Source organism: Talpa occidentalis, unplaced genomic scaffold (assembly GCF_014898055.3).
Source record: "Talpa occidentalis isolate TD23 unplaced genomic scaffold, MPIMG_talOcc4v2.1 talOcc4.14, whole genome shotgun sequence".
Lineage (NCBI taxonomy): Eukaryota > Metazoa > Chordata > Mammalia > Eulipotyphla > Talpidae > Talpa > Talpa occidentalis.
The window spans coordinates 41,637,675-41,661,003 of record NW_023601433.1 but is presented as its reverse complement, the minus strand read 5'-3'; the positions used below and the strand labels follow the sequence as shown (position 1 = coordinate 41,661,003).

General features: G+C 49.6%; 1 protein-coding gene across 1 annotated transcript in view; it reads left to right on the top strand.

The window, feature by feature from the left end:
- Positions 1 to 284: 284 nt before the first annotated feature.
- The window catches only part of GPR137B (G protein-coupled receptor 137B), a 39,020-nt gene continuing 15,975 nt past the window's right edge, over positions 285 to 23,329 (top strand). The window contains exons 1-2 of the mRNA XM_037510384.1: positions 285 to 786; positions 22,153 to 22,202. Of these exons, the coding sequence (XP_037366281.1) occupies positions 373 to 786; positions 22,153 to 22,202 (464 nt within the window). The 5' untranslated portion in view covers positions 285 to 372. The remainder of the gene's footprint in view (positions 787 to 22,152; positions 22,203 to 23,329) is intronic.

Below are 23,329 nucleotides of genomic sequence, written 5' to 3'. Positions count from 1 at the left end.
CAGCGCGGGGGGCGGTGCGCCCGCGGGTGGGCGTGGGGCGCGGGGCGGTGTCCCGGGCGGGGAGGGGCGGGGCGGGGCGGGGCGGGGGAGCGCCGTGCGGGGCGGGCGTGCGCGGGGCTGGGGGGCCGGCAGCGCGGCGCCGGCGGGGGGGCGTCGGGGGCGCACCGTGCGGGGCGGGGGCGCGCGGGGCCGGCGGGCGCGCGGGGGCGGCGGGTTCGGCGCGGCCAATCGCAGACAAAGGCCGCCCCAGTGAATCATGTGGTGCCGGGGGAGGAAGTGCTGCTTGTTTTCTTTCCTCCAGTCGCCCGGCTCCGGGAGGAGCGCGATGCCCGGAGACCCCCGCGTGGGGAGCGGCGGCGGGCGCCGGCCCCGATGAAGCCCGAGCGCCCCCGGCAGCGCCGCAGCGCCCCCGGTCCGATGGCGGCCCTGCCGTGGGACCCTCCTGGCAACGACACGCTGCAGCCCACGCTGACCCCGGCCGTGCCCCCCTACGTGAAGCTCGGCCTGACCATCGTCTACACCGTCTTCTACTCGCTGCTCTTCGTGTTCATCTACGTGCAGCTCTGGCTGGTGCTGCGCTACCGCCACAAGCGGCTCAGCTACCAGAGCGTCTTCCTCTTCCTCTGTCTGTTCTGGGCCTCCCTGCGGACCATCCTATTCTCCTTCTACTTCAAAGACTTCGTGGCGGCCAATGCGCTCACCCCCTTCGTCTTCTGGCTGCTCTACTGCTTCCCGGTGTGCCTGCAGTTCTTCACCCTCACGCTCATGAACTTGTACTTCACGCAGGTGAGTCGCGGGGACGCTCACCTGGCGCTGGTGGCGGAGCCACGGGGCCGAGAGCGAGAGCGAGGGCAGGCGGATCTGGGCTCTCGGGGAACAGTATCTGACTCCCCTTCCCCAAAGAGGCCAGGGAAGAGGACAGCGGGCGAGCCCCCACTCACCAGCCTCCGCCCTTACTTAGCTCAGCATCCAGTCGCCAATCCGTGGGTCCTGGGCGCAGCGGCATCTTTGTGCACACCCAGCTCAGAACTGGCACCGAGGGGTGCCCTCCAGGGAGACTTGAACTCGATTTTCCTCTGTCCCCTCATCGAAAGGCACCTCACCCCGTGTCCCGAAAGGTCATCTGCAGTTGGCTTTTGGCTTTGAATGGACACTGGCTTTTTATTTTTATTCTTTTTAGAGATTTATTTATTTATGCGTACAAGAGCTGGGGTCCAGGCCAGAGACGCGGGGAGAGAGAGGATTCGCCAGAGGCACAGTGGGGAGCAGAACAGGCAGATTGACCGAAGTACACTGCTGAGGGGAGCAGCAGGCGAGACTGGAGAGGTCTGCTTCCCATGTGGGTTGCTGACTGGATGGTCAGGGATCGAACTCGTGCTGCAGAGGCTGCATATTGCTTCATAGCGCTGTGCTTAACCCCTTGTGCCATCAGGGAGGCCCTGACACTGGCTTTCTAAAAAAAAAATTTTTTTTTTTTTTTTTTGAGTGGGGCAGGGAGGGACTGTCCTGGTTTGTATGAGACATTTGGAACTTCCAGCCCAGGAACCCCACTGAACTACAACTTACTAACTCATTCCACAGGGTTGCTAAACAGCAGTCTGGGGTAACACCCTGCTCCCGAGCTGCTGCTGCAGGTCAGGCTTTGTTGTCTGAAGTCTTCTGAGACCCCAAGAAAAAGCTGTAAAAGTTTACTGAGGCTCTTTTACTGGCGCACTCGAGTCACTTTATGAGGCGTGTTGTTAATAAGTTAATGGGAGAACATTCAGCTGGGCTTGGCTGCTGTGACCGCTGACTTAATGAAAGTGCAGTAATTGTCAAGTACTTTGCAAATACTGTGTGAAGTTTTTTTTTTTTTATATATAAAGGCTTAATAACACAATACCATGCCCTTCCTCATTTCTGATTCCTGTCAGCTTTCCAAACTCTAAAATGTCCCTTTCTCTCTGCTCAGGCACCAGTGTGTCATGATGAGGGTAATCCCCAAGGCTTCTCATGAGCCCAGGCTGAGTGTAGGCAGGCATGCCATTCCTTTTATCTGTGTCCATGTTTCTCAAAAGAAAATGTCTTTGGTTAAGGAAAGAAAAGAAAAGGTAGAACAAGGATTGCCCTGTGTAGGGGGAGCCCCTGACTGAAAATTTGGAGGAAATAACTTTTGGCTAAAAAATAGCCTATGTACCGTTTAGTAACGATAACAAACTTATCAAAAGGTATACTCAAAGCCTTCATAGAAAACCAGTGCATCCGCCTGTTTTCCAGTCCCCACTAATGTACGTGATCTCCAAATGCTGCTTCTAAACCTGAAAACCACTTTCGACAGTCTGAGACATTGCAGACTCTAGTTATTTAAACTGGATTGAAAGGGGTGCTTCCAGGAAGGTAGCAAAAATATTTCAAGAGCTATGACTGTGGTCACAGCACACCTTGAGATCTTCATTCTTGTCCCTTTTTGAGAGAGAGCGAGAGAGAGAGAGAAATGTAGGGCAGCGCCATTGCTGTCTGATAATCACATGCAAATTCTCCACTTGGAGCTGGCATTAGGGGCAGGACTGCACATTTTCTGCACCATCTGCTGGTTGGCAAGTAAATGCTGAGTGAGGAAAAGAGTGACCAGTTTGACAAAACCAGTCAAGCAGAAAGGCCCCAAGCCTTTATATCTCCAGGTCTTTATTCTTTTCTGTCTCTGGAGTGACTGACAGGGAAGCTGGCCCCTCAGGACTGACACCACAGAGCGTGGCAGAACAAAGTCCTTCCTTGACTTGCTGACAAACGCACAGATCTTTCTGAGTAGGAGACTCCCAGCTCAGACACTGCTCTCCTCCACACCCCTTCCCTTACACAGTTTTCAACCACAGGCGTCACCAGGCGGGCTTTAAGAATGGCTGCCAGTAAATCAGATTTTGGAGGGAAGGGAATAGCAGAAGTGTGTACTTAATATGTGCTAGGTGCAGTTTTAGGTGATTTGTCTCAGTTATTCTTTCCAACAACCCTCCAGAGAAAGTACTGGTAGTGGCACCATTTTACAGAGGTGGCTCAGAGATTAAATGGCTCACTCAAGGTCCGTGCTTGGTGGAGCTGAGGATTACACCCCCTCTGTGACATCTGAGTGTAAGACTTAACTTTTGGCTACAATCTTTGAAACCTACAAGGGAAAACATACCCTTTTCTAAATGTTAGCACCTGTTCTCTAGGAGCTTAGCCTCCAGCTGGGTAGACAGAGTTTGCACATACGTTAAGTAATAACACAAGGGACTTAGGGGAGCATATATTTGAACGTTAGGAGACTTCAGGGGACTCACCAGCCTCAGAGAGGAGGTGGTGGGTTTGCACCAGCTCCCAGGTTAGGAGGTTGGGTGGCAAAGAGGAAAGGGCAGTGGAAAGTGCCCTGTGGCCTATGTGGCACTTCACTGAGGGCTCCAGTCCTGGCCACTGGAGTTGTAGTCTTGTCCCTCCTGCCCTTCTGTGGCCCCCTCCCTGCTTCTCCCCACCACCCCCGCCCCAGCACCTACTGCACAACTGTGAGTAGCTCTGGCCTGGCCGGAGCCTCCCCTCTTCATGTAATCCAGTACTGAGGAGACTCAATTTGATTGACTGTTTTCCCCACTTCATTGTTATAAAACTCAGTTAAGTCACTTTCTACTCAGCCATGACCACTACCATGCCCAGTGGTGAAAGCTTTACATGCAGTGTCAACCTGTCCATTCCTCTCCAGGGCAGGCCAGGCTTAGAGTCCCGGGTTTGGGCTGGAAGGGTGTGTCCTGCGCTGTCAGCCTCTCCCCCTCCATCTTGGGAATCTGACTCTTCTGGGCTTGGCCCAGGAGGTTGGGGGCAGGGTTGTCTCATGTGACTGTCTGCCTGGTCACCTCCCTGTCTCGCTCTGCCTTTGCCTCTGTGTGCGACTCTGCCATGTCTACATGGTGGGGTCAGCTTCATCCTGGCTCCCTCTGCTCATCTCCTCTCCCCGTTCCCCTTCACCGGAGCACCCAGGTTGGTGCCCAACCACCACCTCTCACCTGCTTCTTCTCACTCTGCACTCTGCCTTGCCCCCTACAGGATCCCAGGGGACAGCAGACCCCATCCTCCAAATTTCTCAGACCCCCAAGACACAGGCTGGTCTTGGCCAGGACTCCCCTTCTACAACTCCCTTTGCTGTGGGGTCTACACCTTTTAGGCCTGTATGTTCCCAGCTCAGTGAGCACCTGGGAAGTGGGGGGCTAGGGCCCCTTTCTTTCTCATTTCCCTGAGTTCCTAAGGAGCTTTCTCCTCACAGACCAGGGTGGAGGCCCATCATGTCCCACCATGAACTCCACTCTCCTGCTGACAAGCTGCTAACTCTTTTCCTCATGTCCCTTCACCTTCTCCACAGGAGAGAAGGCAGGGAGGTGGCTAGGACTGGTAGTAGGACTGGTTCTGCTAATGACTCTTAGGATGTCCTTTGTGTGGAGTATGTGAGCCTGCCCCCAGATGTTTGGGGCTTTCCTTGGGACGTGGAATATCGACTGCCTGTTTCCAGCCTGGCCCTAGTGCCAGGTCTGGGCTATAGCCAAGCTCCCACTCAGCTGCCTGCTATGTCAGAAAGTGGTTGGACCCAGGCCTACATGGGGCATTTATGCCAGAGCCTGTTCTTCTAGGACCATGTTAGTTGTTGCCTTTATAATCCGCCTTAGATTGGGGAAGACCTTGACACCTGAGGCACAGGCTCTTCGTGCTGAGGTATTGGGGTGTCTCCATTGCCAGGCTTTTGAGTAGTGCTCAGCAGCAGAGGCCCCTCACTTCTGTGCCAGGGCAGCTCATGGGGCAAAGGGTCCTATGTGGCGGGGTGTGGTGAGGCGGTGGGCTCGGTGACACCCAGGTTGTTGCATGTCCCAGCCATTTTCTCTCAGAATTGACTGTCTGGACCTCAGACTTCTGGGGTTCCTGATTTTGTTTGAAGGCAGCAGGCTCAGCTTCCCCATGGTTCAGCCATGTGTTAAGCCCTGTGATAAATTCCTGCCATTTCAGTTAGGTGGTTTGCGGAAGGAAAAGGAGAAGCGGTCCCTCTCGGTTGGGGGAGAGGTGGCGTGATTAATAGATGCTGACACAGCTGGGACATCAGACACCATAGTGTGCAGCTGCAAGGGAGTGTGGGGGCTACCTGAGGCTCAGGGTGGGTGTTGGAGATCACCATGGGGCCTGGGTGTCCCGATGGCAGTGAGGACCTGTCCATCAGGAGGCAACTCTGAACCTGGAAGGGGAGGGCAAAGCTAGGTTCGAATCCTGGCTTTGCCCAGTAGCCAGTTACTGACCTCCCTGACTGACCAGGGGCTAGAAACCCTGGCATTTGTTCCCCCGGGTTGGAGCAGGTTAAAGGAGATCTAGTCTGTGCAGCATCCCTTTGCTCTTTCTACACTAACAACCAGACGAGGCTCTTGCTTAGATACCAAAAACCACAGTCCTGAAGGTCAGGCCCCAGCACTGGTTCTGCTCTTTTCAACCCTGCACGTCATTAAAATGACTTACCACCAAGTTACAACTTTTAAGTTTGTAAAATGGCAGTGACACTTGGCACAACACTTAGTGAGGGTATGGGAATCACCAGCTCCTCCCAGCTGCAGCCCTTGAATCTTAGAACTCAAGGGAGTAGGAGACTCAGCAGCCCAATCCTTCATTTTGCAGATGAACCATCTGAGGCCTGGAGACCTCTGGTGACTTGTCCAAGGTCTCCAGCCAGCTGTAAAGAGCTGGGACAAGGTCTGGCATCCCTGAGCCTGTGCTTGCTGCATATACCACCCCTGACTGGAAATGCATCCCGGTCCTCATCCTTCCTGATAGAGAAGTAGAAGGCAGCCACAGTTGACTTCAGGGACTGCTCCCCCTCCCCCGCATCTCCACCATGAAGAGACAGGTGTGATTTTAGGAATATAGAAATAGGCCTTGCTGTGACTCTTGGCAGTGGATTTATTCGAGAAATATTTCCTGAGCGTCTATTGTAGGCAGGCCCTACGCTAGCTAGGAAATGTGAAGAAGGAAGCATCTGTTCCTCTTGAGCTTAGGAACACACCAGGCATGCCTTTGCCAGTCCCCAAGTACCTTATGTCAAAGCTGGGACCATGGTCACCTGGCACAGGGAATATTCTTGATCTTGCCTCTGTGCTGCACACCATGGGCCCTGGCACTGTCCCCTCATGATCACCCAGTGGGTGCACAGCTACCAGGAGTGTACATGCGTGCACGCCTGTGTGCAGGCACACACCGGACCCAGGAGAAGTTTCCTTTTTTGCATTCAGCCTACCACCCACTACCAGCACCTCCCAGGAAGTAGCTTCCTAATTTTACTTCTAAAAATTTCCCCCAACAAGAAACCTTCTAATTATACAATCCAGTTTCCTGAGCTCTCTCCTCTAAGCGCTAGTTTTTCCTTCTTTCCAACCCCATTGTTGTTTGGTGCCTAAGGGGTCATCCACCCTGCCAAATTAAGGTGAACCAAATTTCTCTAATTCCCTCCATGCTCTTGGGAACAATTGGACTACTCAAAGTGTATCTGAAATCCAAGCCCACTGACCACGAAGTCTTGATTTCCCAACAGGGCAGACTGAGCCAAGCGCTGCCAGCTTGGTCTCTGGCAGTGAGCACAGACTGGCGGCTCTTAGTCCCCTTGGGAGGCTCAGTCTGGGTCCCATACACCCCAGTATCTGCAGGGTTTAGCTGCGTCTTTTGTTTTTGTTTTGTTTAATATTTTATATAATTCTTGCATCATTTTTCATTTTTGCACAATGTATGCATTTTCATTTTGGTTATATTCCCCATACAGTTGTACCCCCCCTATTTTGACCCTCGTCCTTCCTCTCCCTGCCCTGGCTTAGTGTGTCTCTGGTTTATAATTGCTTGTTGATTTTGATTTTTACTTTGTATTAATTAGTCTTTTTCCTGGTCCCTTATTTAGGTTTTCTAAATTCCTGCGATGTGTAAGACCATCCGGCATTTTTCTTTTTCTTTCTGACTTATTTACGTCTTTTTGCTCCCTTGCCTTTGCTGAGTCAGACAAGCAGAGACTGGCAGGGAGAAAGAGCTTTGCCAAGGCTGGGCTGACCTTAGCTGTGTCTCACAGCGGCCCCCTCTCCTGAAGGCCTCAAGGGCCCCCCACCATCTAAACACCCAAGGTGTCCCCCTTGTCCCAGCCCCTGGCAACCAGCCAGCAGTCTGCTCTGCCTCTCGGGAGTTACCTATTCTGGATATTTCTCATCAAAGGAATCAGATAATACGTGGCCTCCTGCGTGTGACTTTTCTCACTTAGTGTCCTGTTTTCGGGGTTCATCCATGCTGTCATCCCTCCACTCTAAGGGGGGGTGACCTTCCACTGTAAGTGGTTCCCACTGTTTGCCCATTCCTCCCAGCTCCCAACCCCAGGGACTGCTTGTGCCCAAGGTGAGGGAGAGGCTGAAGGGAGGAGGACAAGGCTGCTCGTTCAAATACCATCACCAAGAGACTCTTAGGTTCTTTGAAAACAACGCATCATGTGATCCTAAGAGCTGCCTTCCTCGGTCAGTTCCTGTTCACCTCGCAGTTCCAGTGAGAGGAGCAAGGCCGCTTCCTGGTTTGCGGGGCAGCCTCGGCCCTGACGTTCTGGCAGGTCAGCTTTCTCAGGACAGAAATAGCCTCGGCAAACAGTTCAGACAATACCCAGCACACAGGCACCCGCAGAGGTCTGCAAGGCCTTGTAAATATTTTACTTCTTATTTATCTTGTGGCTAAAATTTAGAGTCTATTAACCCAGGAGGACAGATGAAGTCCGCGTGGTTTTTTTTTTTTTTTTTTTTTTCCTACAAATGGGTTGATTTCCTTGAACTTGTGCCTGAAAGGAAGCAGCGAGCCCCTGGCAGTATCTTTGCCCCGCGTGGTCTCTTTTGCATATTTTTTGTTTTTGTTTTGTTTTTGTTTTTAAACATCTCTTAAAAAAGATAAAAACTATTCTTAGCTTACAGGCCATATAAAAACAGGCTGCTGGACTTGTCCTAAGACAAGGTCAGGACCACTTTTATTCTGTTCATTTGGCCAGGACACATATTCGGGCAAGTTGGGAAGAGGCTGTGGATTGTTGTCTCAGGGTCAGAGACTGTCATTTGCTCAGTGAACAGCTCACCATCATATACATGCAGGTCTCTGGGGTCTCAATGTGTGGCGATCACTGCTCTAAAGGGTCACTTCCTATTGGGAAGAATGGACATAAATAGAAATGAGTCTTATGACCCACCTGTCATCCACAGCACACAAATGAACCTGTCCCCTGCCTGCTGGGGGCCAGGGAGATGCAGGTGTGGGGCTTCAATGGCCTTGATGTCATGTGATGGCATCAGCTGCCCCTTTTAATGGCAGATACACTTGCTAAGAGATGGTCTGTAAAACACAGGGTAAAAGTCCACCCAGCTCCCTGGGCTGGACTCCACCTTATAAGCTGCTCCCAGACCTAAGTGCTGTCAGGGGTCAGTTTCCCCTCAGGTGATGGCTGTCCATCATGGATGACCAGCGGCAGAGAGACAGGCAGGGAGCGCCACCGGCCCCCAGGAGCCAGGCTTTGTTCAGGACCAACTCCTGTCCTGAGAAAACGTCTGTGCACCCTCCCGGCTTTCACAGAGTAACATAAATTGCCACTGCACAATGAAGACTCCTTTTATTCATTCAACAGTGTGTTTTTTAAATCAAGGTGAAGTGTATAGAACATAAAATCAGCCAGTTTGATAGGCACAGATAAGGGGCATTCACACACTCACGTTGTTATGCAATTCTCACCTCTATTTGGCTTGTGAATATTTTCATCCCCCCAAAAGACAGTCCCTCCACAGTCATCAGTTGCTCCCTGTTCTCCCTCGCCCCTGCCCCTGGCAGCCAGCCACAGTGTACTCTGCCTCTCTGGATTTACCTATTCTGGATATTTCACATCAGAGGAATCGGACAAGTGATCTTCTGTGTCTCACTCTTTTGAGGTTCACCCATGCTGTTGATGCACCACTGCATCGCCCCCCTTTAAGGTGGGGTGATCTTCCACTGTGAGTGGCTCCCACGGTTTGCCCACTCATCCCAGGGTGGGCATTTAGGTTGCTTTATCACGTGTGGTTGAGTGCCTTTGATTCTCTAGACACTAGGTTAAACGAGGGTCCTGCATTCATGGAAATTAGTGTGGAGCAGGGACAACAGACTCCATTGGGCCAGTAATGTCTCCATTGTGGCGTTGACTCAACTGATTTGGTGACAGACCTTATGGAGTGGCTTGTAGCGTGGGTTGTTTCCAGTAGAAAGCTGGAGCTGCATTTGCTCCTTCATTTCTAGGATTCTATCTCTGTGATTATGCCACCAAAATACATGTTTTAAAAAGAACCAGTGGCCCTTGCTACTATATAAGTATAAGCCAATGTCTCGACCCTGGTTTGGTCAAGCAGCTCCCTGGGGTGCAGCCCATATCAGGATGGGAAGGTGGTGCTTGGGGTCCCCTGGGGCCATGCAGAGAAAGTACGTCGCTCCTCCCACCACAGACAGCCCTTCCCAGTTTTGACCACATCTGTTGCTTCCTCCCTGCTAAGAACTATCTTTCTTAGTTCCTTCCATTGTTGTTGATAAGATGGGGGTTTGACCCTTATCACAGCGGTGTCCCACGGTGAGTTGGGACTGTTGTCTTGCTCTCAGCAGACAGTTTCTCTCTCACTCCACGTTGCCTCCTGTATGGAAGGAACCACAGCAAGTCTGTCTGGGGCAGGAAGCAAGGACGTCACCTAATACTGTCTCTGTCCATTCGGGCTGCTCTAGCAGAATAGTGCAGACTGGGTGAACTAAAGAGCAGACATGTAATTCTTACAGTTCCAGAGGCTGGAAGTCCGAGATTAGGGTATTGGCACGGCTGACTTCTGGTGAGGGCCTCCTTCCAAGTTGTAGCTGCTGACTTCTTGTCGCTGGAGACCAGAGAGAGTTCTCTGAGATTCCTTTTAGAAGGGCACCGATCCCAGTCATGAGGGCACCAGCCTCATGCCTTCAAAAGGTCTCGTTTCTTAATATCACACTGAGGGTTAGGATTTCAACCTATCATTTGTTGGAGGGTGTGTGTGGTGGTGGTAACACAGCCATACAGCCCATAATAGACACCGATCTGCTCCTGGCAAGGGCCAGAGTTCCCATGAAACCAGAATTTTCCTTACTTCTGAGGCAGAAAGTTATTTTGTGTGTGGGGAGGGGCAGAAGCGTTGCCATTGCTAACAGAGCTTTTAAGTGCTCTGCCACCAGGACAGGGTACAGTGTCAGACATGATTGCCCCCAGTGTGGATCCTTCCTTCATGGAGCCAGGGGACACCCTGCCTCACTTCCCCTGCAGAGAAATGTATCTGCCATGTTTGATGTGTTACCTTATTTAAGCATATTTGGCACAATTTGGGGCTGGTAATGATGAGCTGCAATTGTGGCGGGAGCGGTTCAGAAACAAAATAGCAGTAATGTTACCTTTTGTGGCCACAGCCCTTCCCACTCTTGCCCTGGAGAGAGCATCCTGCCAGGGAGGCCCATCTGGGTGAGTAATCTCTGCCTGCACCAGTGAGTGGGCAGGTGCATCCCTGCATGGCCTGTGCCCCAAGGAGTCAGCGGACATTGGCAGGACTGTGCTGCTCTGCCTGTGTTGTCCCTGCGGCCTGCTGGCCTCCTTGCTCCACAGACAGGTGGGGCCCACTCTGAAGCAAGGCTGAGTGTCACCAGGTGGGGATACAGGGTACTAATCATCTTATCTTGTAGATAAAAGACAAAGATAGGTCAGGAGAGTTCATGGGGTGAGCAACTCAGTACCCCAGCCAGCTGCGCCCTTGAATCCAGATTCAGGTGACAGAGACAAGAGAAAAGCAGAGAAACTGCAGAAAGACAGGGCAGGTTCCCATTTATAATGTTGTTAGGTTGATTTGGACAGAGACTCACTCGCTAGGGTCACTGGCCCGCTTGGGGCTGCCTGCCGGGCCGGACTTTGTCAACATGAGCCCGGAGCCTTCTGGGGGGGGCCCAGCTGGCATGGGCACTGTTTGATGGAGACACAGTTCCATTTGCAAGGGCAGGGAGATGCTTGTGAGTCCATGGAGGGATGGAGGAGGCAAAGGAACTCAGCCAAAACAGACAGGAATCCTTAAGGAAGGGACGAGGCAGCCCTTTATCATGAACTAAAGCCATTGAGAAGCCATTGAGGTGTGAGGCTGGGTGCCTGCCTTCATGGGGTCCACAATCTGACTGTGAGGGTAAGTCAGTCAGCCTGTCTGTCTGTCTGTATATCTCTGTGCTTGTCTTTCTTTCTCCAGTCACCTAGATAGGCTATGACAGAGGCACTTTCAGGAAGGCTGAGAATACTTCCAGGGGGTTCTGGGCTTTACACAAGTCCAGAGCAGAGGCACTGTCGCTGTTGTCCCGAGATTGCATTTAGAAGAAACTTGTCTAAGTGCTGGGGGCTCTGTGCTCCCAGGGTAGGTATAAGGCCAGGAAGTGAGCAGAACTCGGGACTCCCAAGGCCACACACTTAGCAAGTTCACAGGCAGGAGCTGACATGGTGTAGCCTTAATATTGGAACCCAGTCACCTTCTTGGGAGCCTCAGACACCTGGCCAGCCTGGGACACAGACTGCACACCTTGGCTTCAGGTTACTGTTCCCCAGAATTATATGACATGGACAGCATATTCCTTTTTCCTTCATGGGGTCCCATGGCTTTAGAAATATGGACCGTCTCTTCAAACATGGAGACATTGCCCTCACCTTGGGTTGTTTAGAGAGTTGACCTCAAATGCTGGTCCCCCTGAAAGGTGTCCTCAGTGCTTCTTCGGGACAGATGCTGCATTTGGCTGCAGGAACTCTGGTGGCTGTGATCTCTTGCTCTGGTGAATGAGATGCTCAGCATGTGGAAAAAGAGGCAATTGACTCATGACTATCACCCTAAGAGGGTGACAGGACCTTGGGCTTTGCATAATTTCCCCAATATATCAGGAAGTGGGTAACACACAGGGACCACGAGAGCAAATAGCAAATATGTCAGTGGTTCCTAACCATTTTGTATATGAAAATTCCTTTTATGGTCAAGAAAGCTTTTATGGTCACAGTTTAGTCGTTATACATTCAGAAACATGGTTTGAGGACATTTACAGGACTAATAATCATAGCAGGGACAGCAGATGTATATAAACACATAGGGTCTATTAGATGGCAGGCATTTATCTGAGTGCTCTACTTGTATTCAGCTGGTCTGCACAAAAATCTATGAGGTGGTTACTAGTGTCTCATTGTATATAAGAGCTACTTGAGGCACAGAGAGGTTAGGTAACTTTTCCAAAGTCACACAGCTGATGATTATTGGTAGAGCCAGGATTCAAATCCACAAGACCCAGCCCCAGAATCCACACTCTTAACCATCTCTAGTTGTCTCCCTGCTGGAGAGGGACACACAGTTGTGACCTGTATATGGGAGAACCCTGTGCCTTGGTGAGGAGGCATGAACTAGACCTGTGTGTTTCAATCTTGATCCATTGCACACACACCATGTTAGGTGAGCAGACACATTGCAGAAGGGGATGGAAGGCTTTAATGCAGTTGTTTAACTCACGTGAAAGACCATGCAAGATAGTAGTATATGTTGTTTGGGAATACATACACATATAGTGAAAGAATAATCCTGCCTGGGTATGATAACACCAAATTCAGGTCATGATGACCTTTGCAGGGCAGGGGAATGTGTGCACAGTAGCACAGTATATAAGATCAGGTATCAGCCTGGGCTTTGGGGCTGCAGCCTGTGAAGGGTTGGGTGAGGTGGGGAGGCATTGTGAAGCGTCCACTCTGTCATTTATCTCTAAAAGGGCTGCAGTTCAGGGAGTGGTGGCACCAAAGTGGAGGCTTGGAGGCTGAGGTATAATATTTATTTTTGGGGGAGAGGGTGATTTATAAAGCAAAATGGCTACATAGAGAAATTCCGAAAAAAGGGCAAGTCTGGAGGCATAGTGCTTCATTTCATCGTCACAGATGCTGCCTGTGGGGACAGAAGAGATTACTTTTGTTTAGTTTCACTGAATGCACAAGGGATACTGTCATACCCACAAAGAGTAGCTTGGGACGTTTCTGCCAGCACCGCCACCATGACATTAAGAAAAATGATTATAAGATAGCAAATGCCAACTCGAGTCAGTAGAAGAAAAAACCAGGCGGGCAGGAGTTCAAAGGGTGGGAACAGAATCAGTGATATTCAGGGATTGTAATTTATTAGGGGGGAGGCAGAGTTCAACAGTTACTTCTAGAACTTAGCTCTTTTGGCAAAGCAAGCACGTCATCCACTAATCTCTGGGCCCGCCTGCGTCATCTGAAGGGTGGGTGGAGAGCTAGGGGTCACTGAGGGGGTTCTGAGGGCAAACACAGGTTCGGGGCCTGCACCCATTGTCTGGGAGAGCAGAACTGTGACCCAGTGCAAGCAGTCCAGCTTCCTGAGGACCAACCTGGGGGTGTCTTCCCACTTTACCCCAGGCCTACCTGGAACTCAGTCAAATGAGAATCAGAAGCGGGGACACACACAAGGTTATCCCCATACTTGAGCTAAATCTTCAGTTACCTAGCTTGGCTGTCATTGAGGTTCGTTCTGGGCAGGACTTTTAAAGCAGTACAAATGCCGGGACCTAAGGGCGTGGGTGATTGGGAGAAAGGAGTTTCTAATGGAAGCTGCAGTTTATCTCTCCAGCTCTCCTCCCCTGTCCTCCCTCTCCCTCACCACACAGGGAATGCCTGCAAAACTCTGGGGTGCTCACAGACTGTGTAGATGCTGAGAGAGGCCAGATCCTCTTTTACACCTCCTTATTTGTTTCCTGATCAAGTTTGCTAAAAAGCAGCTGGGATTCAGCCTTCACTTCAGAGGTCCAGCCTGGCTTCCTCCCCCGACCTCTGTTCTGCCTCAGTTTCCCTTCTGACTCTCCCTCCCTCCTCTCTGCCATCATCAGACTCCTGGTCATGTTTGGGTCTCTCAATCTTGAAAACAGCCCTGGTCTCCTTGAATAATCTCTTTCATTTCACAAACATGATTTTAAGAGGTAGCTTAAGTTCTACAGTTGACTCACAGCTCCCACTTTCTCCTGCCTGTTTCCCTCCTCCAGGGCCCTTCCCAATTTGCCAGAGCAGGTGGCCAGTCGCTGCGGTCATTCTGTCTACCCTTCTGGCAGCTTGGACACCCTGACTGTCCCCCCGACCCGATCTCTCTCATGGTTTCTGAGGTCTTGATGCCCCATGCTGCTCTGACTGCCGGGGCCACTTCTGTGGTCCTCACTATTCCTTTCTGTTGATTGAGATGTAATTCATGTTCCAGACAATTCTCCATCAAGAGTGAACTATATTCACTGAGTTGTGCAGCTGTCATCACTATTCACTTTATTTTTTTAAAGATTTATATATTTATGTATACAAGAGCTGGGGTACAGGCCAGAGAAATAGTGTGCAGGGCAGGAGGATTCACCAGAGACAGAGTGGGGAGCAGAACAGGCAGATTGACTGAAATACACTGCTGAGGGGAGCAGCAGGCCAGACAGGAGAGGTCTGCTGCGCCATGTGGCTAGTTCCCTGGCCAGCCAGGGATCAAACTCAGGGATTGAACTCGTGCTGCAGTGGCTGCAGATAGCTTCACAGTGCTATGCTTAACCCTTGCGCCACAAGGGGGGCCCACTATCCACTTTAGAGCATTTTTATGTACCCAAAAGAAACCCTGTGGCCAATAGCATCCCTTCCCCATTCTCCCCAGTCTCTCAGACTTAGACACCCACTCATCTGTGTTCTGGAATTTTGATCTGCTTTAAACATATACCTTCATTTTTACTTTCTCTCTCAATCATAGTCCAGGCCCTGCCCCCCTCTCAAAGCACAGATCTGATTTCTAATTGCATTAACTCTGCTGAAAGCCTTCTGTGTTCTCTCACCCAGGGAGGTGCACAGTCCTGACTCGCGTCCAGCCCAGTCTCACTCTTGCCTGTACTGCGGTCCCCAGGGCTTCACTGCTTCCCTCTGGCCACCTCCTCTCCCTGCCTTCTCAAATTTCCTCACACCCCGACAAGACCACATTGTACCTCCTTACACCTCCCTACACCTCCCCCATACCTCTCCACTCCAGAGCACACCATCCCATACCTCCCCACAGCTCTGTACACCTCACATCACCTCACATCTTCCCATACCTCTTTACTCCTTATATCACCTCACACCTCCACCTTCCTCAAACCACTGGTGTGTCTCTGCCTAGTTCCTCAATTTTGTAATTCTTCAGTCTAGATGAAATGCTCAGTGCCAGTTAATACGATGTGAACACTAATTTGAATGTGAGGACAATTTGAGTTTTTATCTGACCTCATTTGATCTTCACTCACATGGTCCTGGTCTTCCTGCTCTCTGGGTCTGTAGGCCTGATTTTGCCCTCAGTGGATAGAACCTCGGCTGTCAGTAGCACCATGACACATAGGAGTGATTAATCTGCCTGTTCCTGTTCTGGAGGCCTCTCCTCCTCCCAGCAGAGTTGCTGCTGAGGTCTGTGGGAGCCGATAGGAGATGGGCAGTGAGATAAGAGGTCACCAGCAGGCCCGAGGGCAGGAGTTGGCCTGGGAGGTTGAGCTCTAGTTCTGGGCATAGTCAATCTTGAATGAAGTCTCTGGGAGCATAGAGTGGGGTGGGGTGTGTAGGAGAGTTTGGATTTATTCTTTTTAAACTTAGTCCAGACTCTTCATGAGATTTAAAAAACAGTGTTATGTAAATATTAAGTTTTGTATTTTATACAAATCAATTTATATATCTATATTGATATACATGTCAGGAGTTGCAGCTTAAAATGCTAGGAATTTAAATACAGCTTTAAGGAAGTTGAGGTTAAAGATTAACTGGCTTGGGGGCAAGGAAGGTTCCTAAGCATGGCTTGAATAGGCCCAGTTGATATCAAGGCATTTAATTGGCACTGATGATACAGGGTGGGTAGAGCTTTTATAGATCATGGCCAAGACTTTTTTTTTTAATTAATTTATTTTTTTTAAAAAGATTTATTTATTTATTTATACAAGCACTGGGTACAGTCAGAAGCGCGGGAGGGTGAGGGAATTCACCAGAGCCAGAGCGGGGAGCAGAGCAGGCAGAAGGACCGAAGCACACTGCTGAGGGGAGCAGCGGGCGGCAGGAGAGGTCTGCGCGCTATGTGGGACCCTCCTCCGGTGGCCGGGGAGCAGCCCGGGATGGAACTGGCGCCGCAGAGGCTGTGGGCAGCCTCGCAACCCGGCGCTCAACCGCTGCGCCACCGGGGAGGCCCCCCAAGAAGTTTTATTTTAATTATTTTATCACCTTTGCTTTTAGCCTGGAAGGTTGAAATGATCTATTTAATATCTGATTGTACCCTTAGCTGGCGGTGACTTTTTCACCTCAGACAGGGATCTGGACTTAATGATGAAATTATTTTTTAAAAGATTTATTTATGCATGCAAGAACTGGGGTGTAGGCCAGGGATACAGTGGGTGAGAGGATTCACCAAAGACAGAGTGGGGAGCAGAATAGGCAGATCTACTGAAATACACTGCTGAGGGAGCAGCAGGTGAGTCAGCAGAGGTCTGCTGTGCCATGTGGGTCACCTTCCTGGCCGGGGATCGAACTCGTGCTGCAGTGGCTGTGGATAGCTTCATAGTGCTGCATCTTAACCCCTTCTGACACCAGGTGGGGGGCCAATGATGAAATGACTTTTGACTTTTGAGAGGCTGCATGAGTCCCTGTAGGAGGTTGGGGTGGGATAGAGCTTTATGTCCCCTTTGGGGTAGAATGTTTAACCTGTTCTCAGCTGCTTGATTTCTGTCCATATTCATGGAAGCCATGACTGAGCATCATGTTAAAGTTGTCATTGCTTCTTATTGTGGTTGTTATTATTGTGCATTAATTATTGTTGTTACTGTTATTAAGACTGCAGGAGATATGCCATCCATGCTTAGGGCCACAGGGCAGTGGTTCCCAATTTTGTTCCCTGAAACACTCATTAAGAACACCTTAAGCCTCCAAATAGGTTTGGGAAACTGCGGCATACCCTGTTTCCCTTGAAGGTTTACAGAAGAGGTTCTGGAAATGCCTGCAGGGGTAGGGAGTGAGCTGTTTAGCCGAGCAGTTACTAAATCGAATCACATGGCATTTAATTCCAGTAACAGTTATTAATTCCCAATTCTGTGGGAACACCTTGAGAAGACCCGCCTTCCACTTGAAAATTCTTGTAAGTGGAATTTTGGGACAAGGCATATGCATGTTTATAAAGCTCTAATACTGGATCAAATGTTTGACAGCTATGACTGGGATCCTGTCTATTCCAGGGCAGGGCATTCTAAGAAGGGTGTTCTTGGGTTCAGGCTGTCCTGCTGTTACAGAAAGGGGTTGTTATAGAAGAATCTCCATAAAACGGGGAGGTTCCATGCTTCCTGCCCCACCTAATGAAGGGTGGAGCAGAGCAGCCAGGAGAAGCTACAGGAGACTTGGAGAGACTGGAGGAGGCACCTGGAAGCAAAGGGCATGCTGGTTTCTCCGCTTTGGACTTGTGCTAGGGGCCTGAGAGACGTATGAAGCTGAGACATGCAGAGACACTTGGAAGAGAAACGTGGGTGAGAGGCAAGTGGGGAGGCTGGCAATAGCAGTTGCTACCTTGATTTGTACTTTGATTTTTCTCCTTTCATCCCAGACTTGCCTGGCTCCTTCTGTCCCTTTCCTGTACTTCCCTGCCAGAAGGTGCCTTGGATTTGTGACAAGTTTTCAGGCCTTAGCAACCCTGCTTCAGGCCAGCCCTGTTTGGCTGGGCATTTGCCCACAAGAGGATGGGTAACTTGGTGTTTTATTGGGAAACTATTATCCTTTTTTCTCTTCTCTCTCTAGGCACACTAATCCTATTGAAGTTCTTTTGCACTGAGAGTATGCTTTGTCTTTATGCAGCAGATGGCAGAAGCCCTTTAGAGCATATAAGTTTGGGGGGCCCAGGGAGCCCCTCAGTCTGCACACTAACATTGCCACTCCCATTGCCACAGCTGACTGTTGACTCTATTCCTCCATTGAACATGTGAGGATTGAGCTGCAGGGGGCCAAGGGTGATGGGGGGAAGTATTTCTTTTTCATAAAGGATGATAGTGAGTAGGTAGCCTGCACTTCCAGGTGGAACCGCATGTCGCTGCTTTTGCAGCTCCTGGCTGGGAATAGCATGCTGCAGATCCCAGCCCAGAAGGCCAAGCACTAGCCAAGTGGTGGGAGTGAGCTGGGGTCCAGTTGACCTTGAGTTGACCCCGGTCCACCCATACTCCTGCCTTCCATCTGGGTCTAGGAGCTGGACATGCAGGACAGGGCAGGAGAGAAGAACGGGCACTGTGCGGCTGAGCCCACGGCTGGTGAATCAGCTACCTGTGCCCCCACCAGTTTGGAGCCAGAACCTTTCTGGTTTGCAACTTCTCTGTGGTCTTGTCTCTCTGAATCTTAAGTCTGCAATAGGACTATCAGCCTATTGAAGGTGGGTTGTTCATATTTTTCTTTTGATTCCTGACAGTACCTTGCATAGAGCTGAATCCATAGGAAAGGACCACCTAGTTGTGCCCAGCAGGGGGTTAAGAGGGTCACTCCACCCATGGAGTGACCTGTGGGTGGTGGCTGAGCTCTTCTGCAGGCCATGGTGAGCAAGAGTAAACCCAGCGACATATGCTGAGGCTACCTGCCTCTTTGGAAGCTCCTTCCCCACCCCTCCCAGCATAGCTAAATCTTAAAACGATATCAACTAATAGCCTTAACAAGGTCAAATGCTTTTTTAAAATAGCATAGTTTCTTTTCATTTTGCTATTGGTGAAGAATTTTCTTAGTTATTAAAAGCAACACCCCCCAGAACTGTGTCACAGAAGAGCGCTTTCTGAGCGTTATTACCTTATTATGAATCAGTATTTTGTCACAGAACTTTGGAATCATGTATCAATCTATTATTGGTTGTTCCTCAGAGAGGCTATTTTTTGGCTATTTTGTTTTTTTTGTACGAGTGGCATAACCTGTAACCTTTACTACAAGAAGTGTTTTTTCCCCCTCCACCTTCCCTTAAACCTCTCTGACCCTTCCCCTCCCTCTTAACCTCAGAAACCACACTTTGCTTATGCATGTCTAGCTTGTAATTATTTTGCTTTGTCAATTCATCTACTATGATTCATCATTTTACTCATTTATGAAAATGTGCGGTATTTATCTTTATCTTTCTGACTTATTTACTGCTCATAATTTCCACAAGCTCCTTCCATTTTGCAGTGAATGATGACAGTTCCTCTTGTAGCTGAACAGCATTCCCTTGTGTGGATAGACCCATCTTCCCCGTGTAGTTATGCCAGTGGGCACTTCACTCACTTCCGTGTCCTTGCTAAAGTAAACAATCCTGCAGTAAACCTTGTGGAGCACATACTTTTGGAGGTGGATGGTTTCCTATTCTTTTTTTTTTTTTTTTTTTTGAAGATTTAGGTTTCCTATTTTTTCACTAAATACCAAAGAGTGGGATTACTGGGTCATTTGGTAGTTTCCTTTTTAGATTTTTTTTTAAAGATTTATTTTATTTATGTATACAAGAACTGGAGTATAGGCCAAAGGTACAGGGGGTGAGAGGATTCACCAGAGAGAGTGGGGAGTAGAACAGGTGGATACACTGAAATACACTGCTGAGGGGAGCAGCGGGTGAGACAGGAGAGGTCTGCTGCACCGTGTGGGTTAGCTTCCTGGCCAGGGATCGAACTCAGGCCACAGTGGCTGGTGATAGCTTGACAGTGCTGAGACTTAACCCCTGCACCACCAGGGAGGCCCCTCCATTTTTCATTTTCTAAGGTAAGTCCAAATGGTTTTCCAAAATGGCTGTACCGGTTTATGTCCCCACCTACACTGTGTAAGGGCTCAAGAGAGGTTGCTTAGTTGGAATAGCTCTCCTTATGGACCAGGGAGAAATACCAAAGGTATTGCGACTTACCTAAATCCCATGGAAGGTTGTCAGATAAAGCTGTACCCAGCACCCTTCAAAGCAAGGGATTGGACTTGTGCCATCTATTTGTGCTGTTAGCAGCAATTTTAACTAACTTATGATTGAAATCTTATCTCCTTCCAGAAAGGATGTAGGACAGAGACAAAATGCATCCAGAAACCAAATAATTCTTCCATAATTTTGGAATGCTCATCTTGTGAAAAAAATTTTAATGGGGGCAGGTGGATTTGTTGATAATAAAAACTGTAGGCACAGCTGTAATTCCTGTCTCCCCCAGATCCAGATTCTGTGCATTCAAACTGTCACAGCACTGTGGGTACCCGGCCTCTGGTTTTATGCCTCACTCTGACTCTTTCGGTGTCATGCAGATATTGTCATCGCTTATTTCTGTATGTTTTAGATTAATGATTGCAGAGTTATTCAAGAATTTTAGGTCAGACGGCTTCTTCCCTCTAGGACACTATTTCTCAAGAGGTGCTCAGAATTATTGAGGCAAGGAGCTGATTAAAATGAAGATTTCTGGGCCAGCCTGGTCCCAAAGGTTGGCACTTGGGAGGGGGCTTGCATCTTTATTAGTTCCGCAGGATATTCTCCTGCACACATTAAGTCCAAGAATGAGCACCTAAGCGCCTCAGAAGAACATCTTTAAGAGGCCCTCAAAGGGAAATGGTTTCTACTGCACACGTCTTCTGGGAATTGGCCCATAGAGTCATGTGGGATGTCATGTCATCTGCCCCTGTGTGATCTGCATCAGCCACCTTGGCCGGGCCTTTGGGATCCACTGAAGGGTTTCCTGTGGTTACTTGCAGATATCCTGCCAGCAAGGTGATTTCTCACTGCTGCTTCCTCCTCAGTCAAGGGGCAACGTGTCTCATCCCTTGGTGTCCCCACAGGTCCCGGGTTTCCTGTCCCTCCTCCCTCCCTCCAGAAACCCCTTCTCACTCTCCATTCTGTTCTCCTTTTGTCCTTGGCTCCGAGTCAGGCAGTGTGCTCCTGCCCACAGGGACTTGCAGGGGCTGAGAGCAGTCCGTGCAAAGTGAGCTGAGAGGAGGGAGACAGTGTGTGTGCCTGGGCGGGGTGAGTGAAGGGAGTTGGGGGTGGCGGTGGGTGAAGAGGACCTTGAAGCTCATTGCACCAGGAATGCCGTGCAGAAGGCTTGCTTGGAAGCAGGCAACACATGGCTTCTGATACCAGGTTTCTCTGGGAACATACCCCCTCTTCTTCATGCTGCTAGACCCCTTTCCTTTTCCCAGTGCTGCTCCCAGCCCCAACACCAGGGCAGGGTACTGCTGTTGTCCCCCCACCCCCACCCCCCGCCCCCTACCCTCTAGCCCAGGTCCTGGAGAAGCTCCCATGAACACACTGGACCTAGCAGCCATGTCTTTTGGGGCTGGAGCTTGAACTGACACCTACTTTGTCCTCTCCTCTTCACCTTCTCAAAGGCTCCCCTGGGCCAGAGGCTACTGCTGTGCTGCTTCGGCCTGTGTGGACACGTTAGCAGTTGTGCAGGCTGCTAATGAGCTGGAGTAATCCCAGCATGCAGTTTTTCTCCTATAGGAAATGAAGGGGCTTGACACTTCTGTAGCGGAGACATTTTAAGTGTAGCGTTCCCTTATACTCCCTTGTGCTCCCCCTGCGTAAACTGGGTTCCTTGGGAAATGCTAATGCAGCGTGAGGGTGGCCTGCTGCTGCGCACATTGAAATCTTCAAATAAGACAAGTACTTGGCGGTGGTGAACAAGTCAAACCTTTCCTTTTTTTTTTTTTTTTTTTTGCATTTTATTTTATTTCTATTTTTTAAATATATTTTTTACATCATTTTTCATTTTTGCACAATGTATGCATTTTCATCTTGGTTATATTCCCCATACAATTCCCACCCCCCTTATTTTGACCCTAATCCCTCCTCCCCTCTCCACCGCTCCCCCCACAGTGTGTCTCTGGTTTATAGCTGCTTGTGGATTTTGAATTTTACTTTATTACTTTGAAAATGGTATGTACAGCCTAAAACATGTTTAGCTTAAACTTTCTCACAAAGCAGACATCTCAGTTTCAAAAACTGTCCCAACTCTTGGGTATGAAGGGAAAGGGAAATCAGTTGAAAGGGAAATCAGATATCAGCAGATCGTGTCTCCAACCACCATGTTTTTCTGTCATTGCAGGTGATTTTCAAAGCCAAGTCAAAATACTCTCCAGAATTACTCAAGTACCGGTAAGTCTGCACCCCAGGGTGCTTCTATCTCTGATGGTAAGTAAAAGGCTCACATGTGAGGCCTGTTTCTCCAGGGGTGGGAATTGCACATCACTGTGAGCTGCCCCAAGCAGACCTGCTGCTTGTTTTGAAAAAACAAAATCAAACTGAGTTAATTTTAATGCTCTGATTTATTTTATATTTTAACGATTTTATTTATGCATACAAGAACTGCGCTATAGGCCAGAGGTGTGGGGGTCAGAGGATTCACCAGAAACAGAGTAGGAAGTAGAACAGGCAGATCTACTGAAATACACTGTAGATGGACACAGCGAGCGAGCCAGGAGAGGTCTGCTGTGCCATGTGGGTAGCTCCCTGGCCGACAGGTCAAACTCGTGCTGCTGTGGCTGGGATTGCTTCATAGTGCTGTGCTCAACCTCTTGCGCCACCAGGGAGGCCCCTGTTTGACTTTATTAAATGGTTATGAATCAGGCAGCATTCCCTCTAGCAAGTAGAAAGGAGTCACAAAAAGTTGTACAAAATGGAAGGTTTTTATAGCTGGAAAAGATGATGGGACAAGAGAAGAAAGATTTCAGGCCGTCACCTTTCCTTGGGTAAGGGGAGTAGGAGGATTTTTATGCAGATTACCTTATGAGTGTGGACCAGAAAATTCCAGGTTGATTAGTTTAAAATCTCACTTTTGGGAGAGGGTAAAACCACAGTAGGTTAAGTCTTGGTGGGGCTAGGCATAAACGGCTCCATTTTGCCCGCCCGCTCTTTTTTTAACATTGCTAAGTGAGGGGCTGTAAGCATCTTACCCATTGCATGAAGAATCAGCTCTCTGAGTCACCACTTGCTGGGTCTGCAGCGTATATACCTTGTTTAGAAATAAATCTTTGATTTTTTTTTTAATAAATAAAAAATGTGAGCCAGATTTTGCTTTTCCCTTTCTATAAGAAATCTAGGCTACTGGGGGAGAAATTTAAATTGGCTTCACAGTCCCAACTCTCCTGTCTTGGTGGGAGGTGGTCAAATACTGGATTTGCTGGCAGCACTGGCCTGCACTTCCTGTCCTGGTTCCAGCATGTCCTGCTTGAGGCCAACAGGGTCACGAGAGTGTGTCTCCTCTGCGCTGACTGACCAGCCAG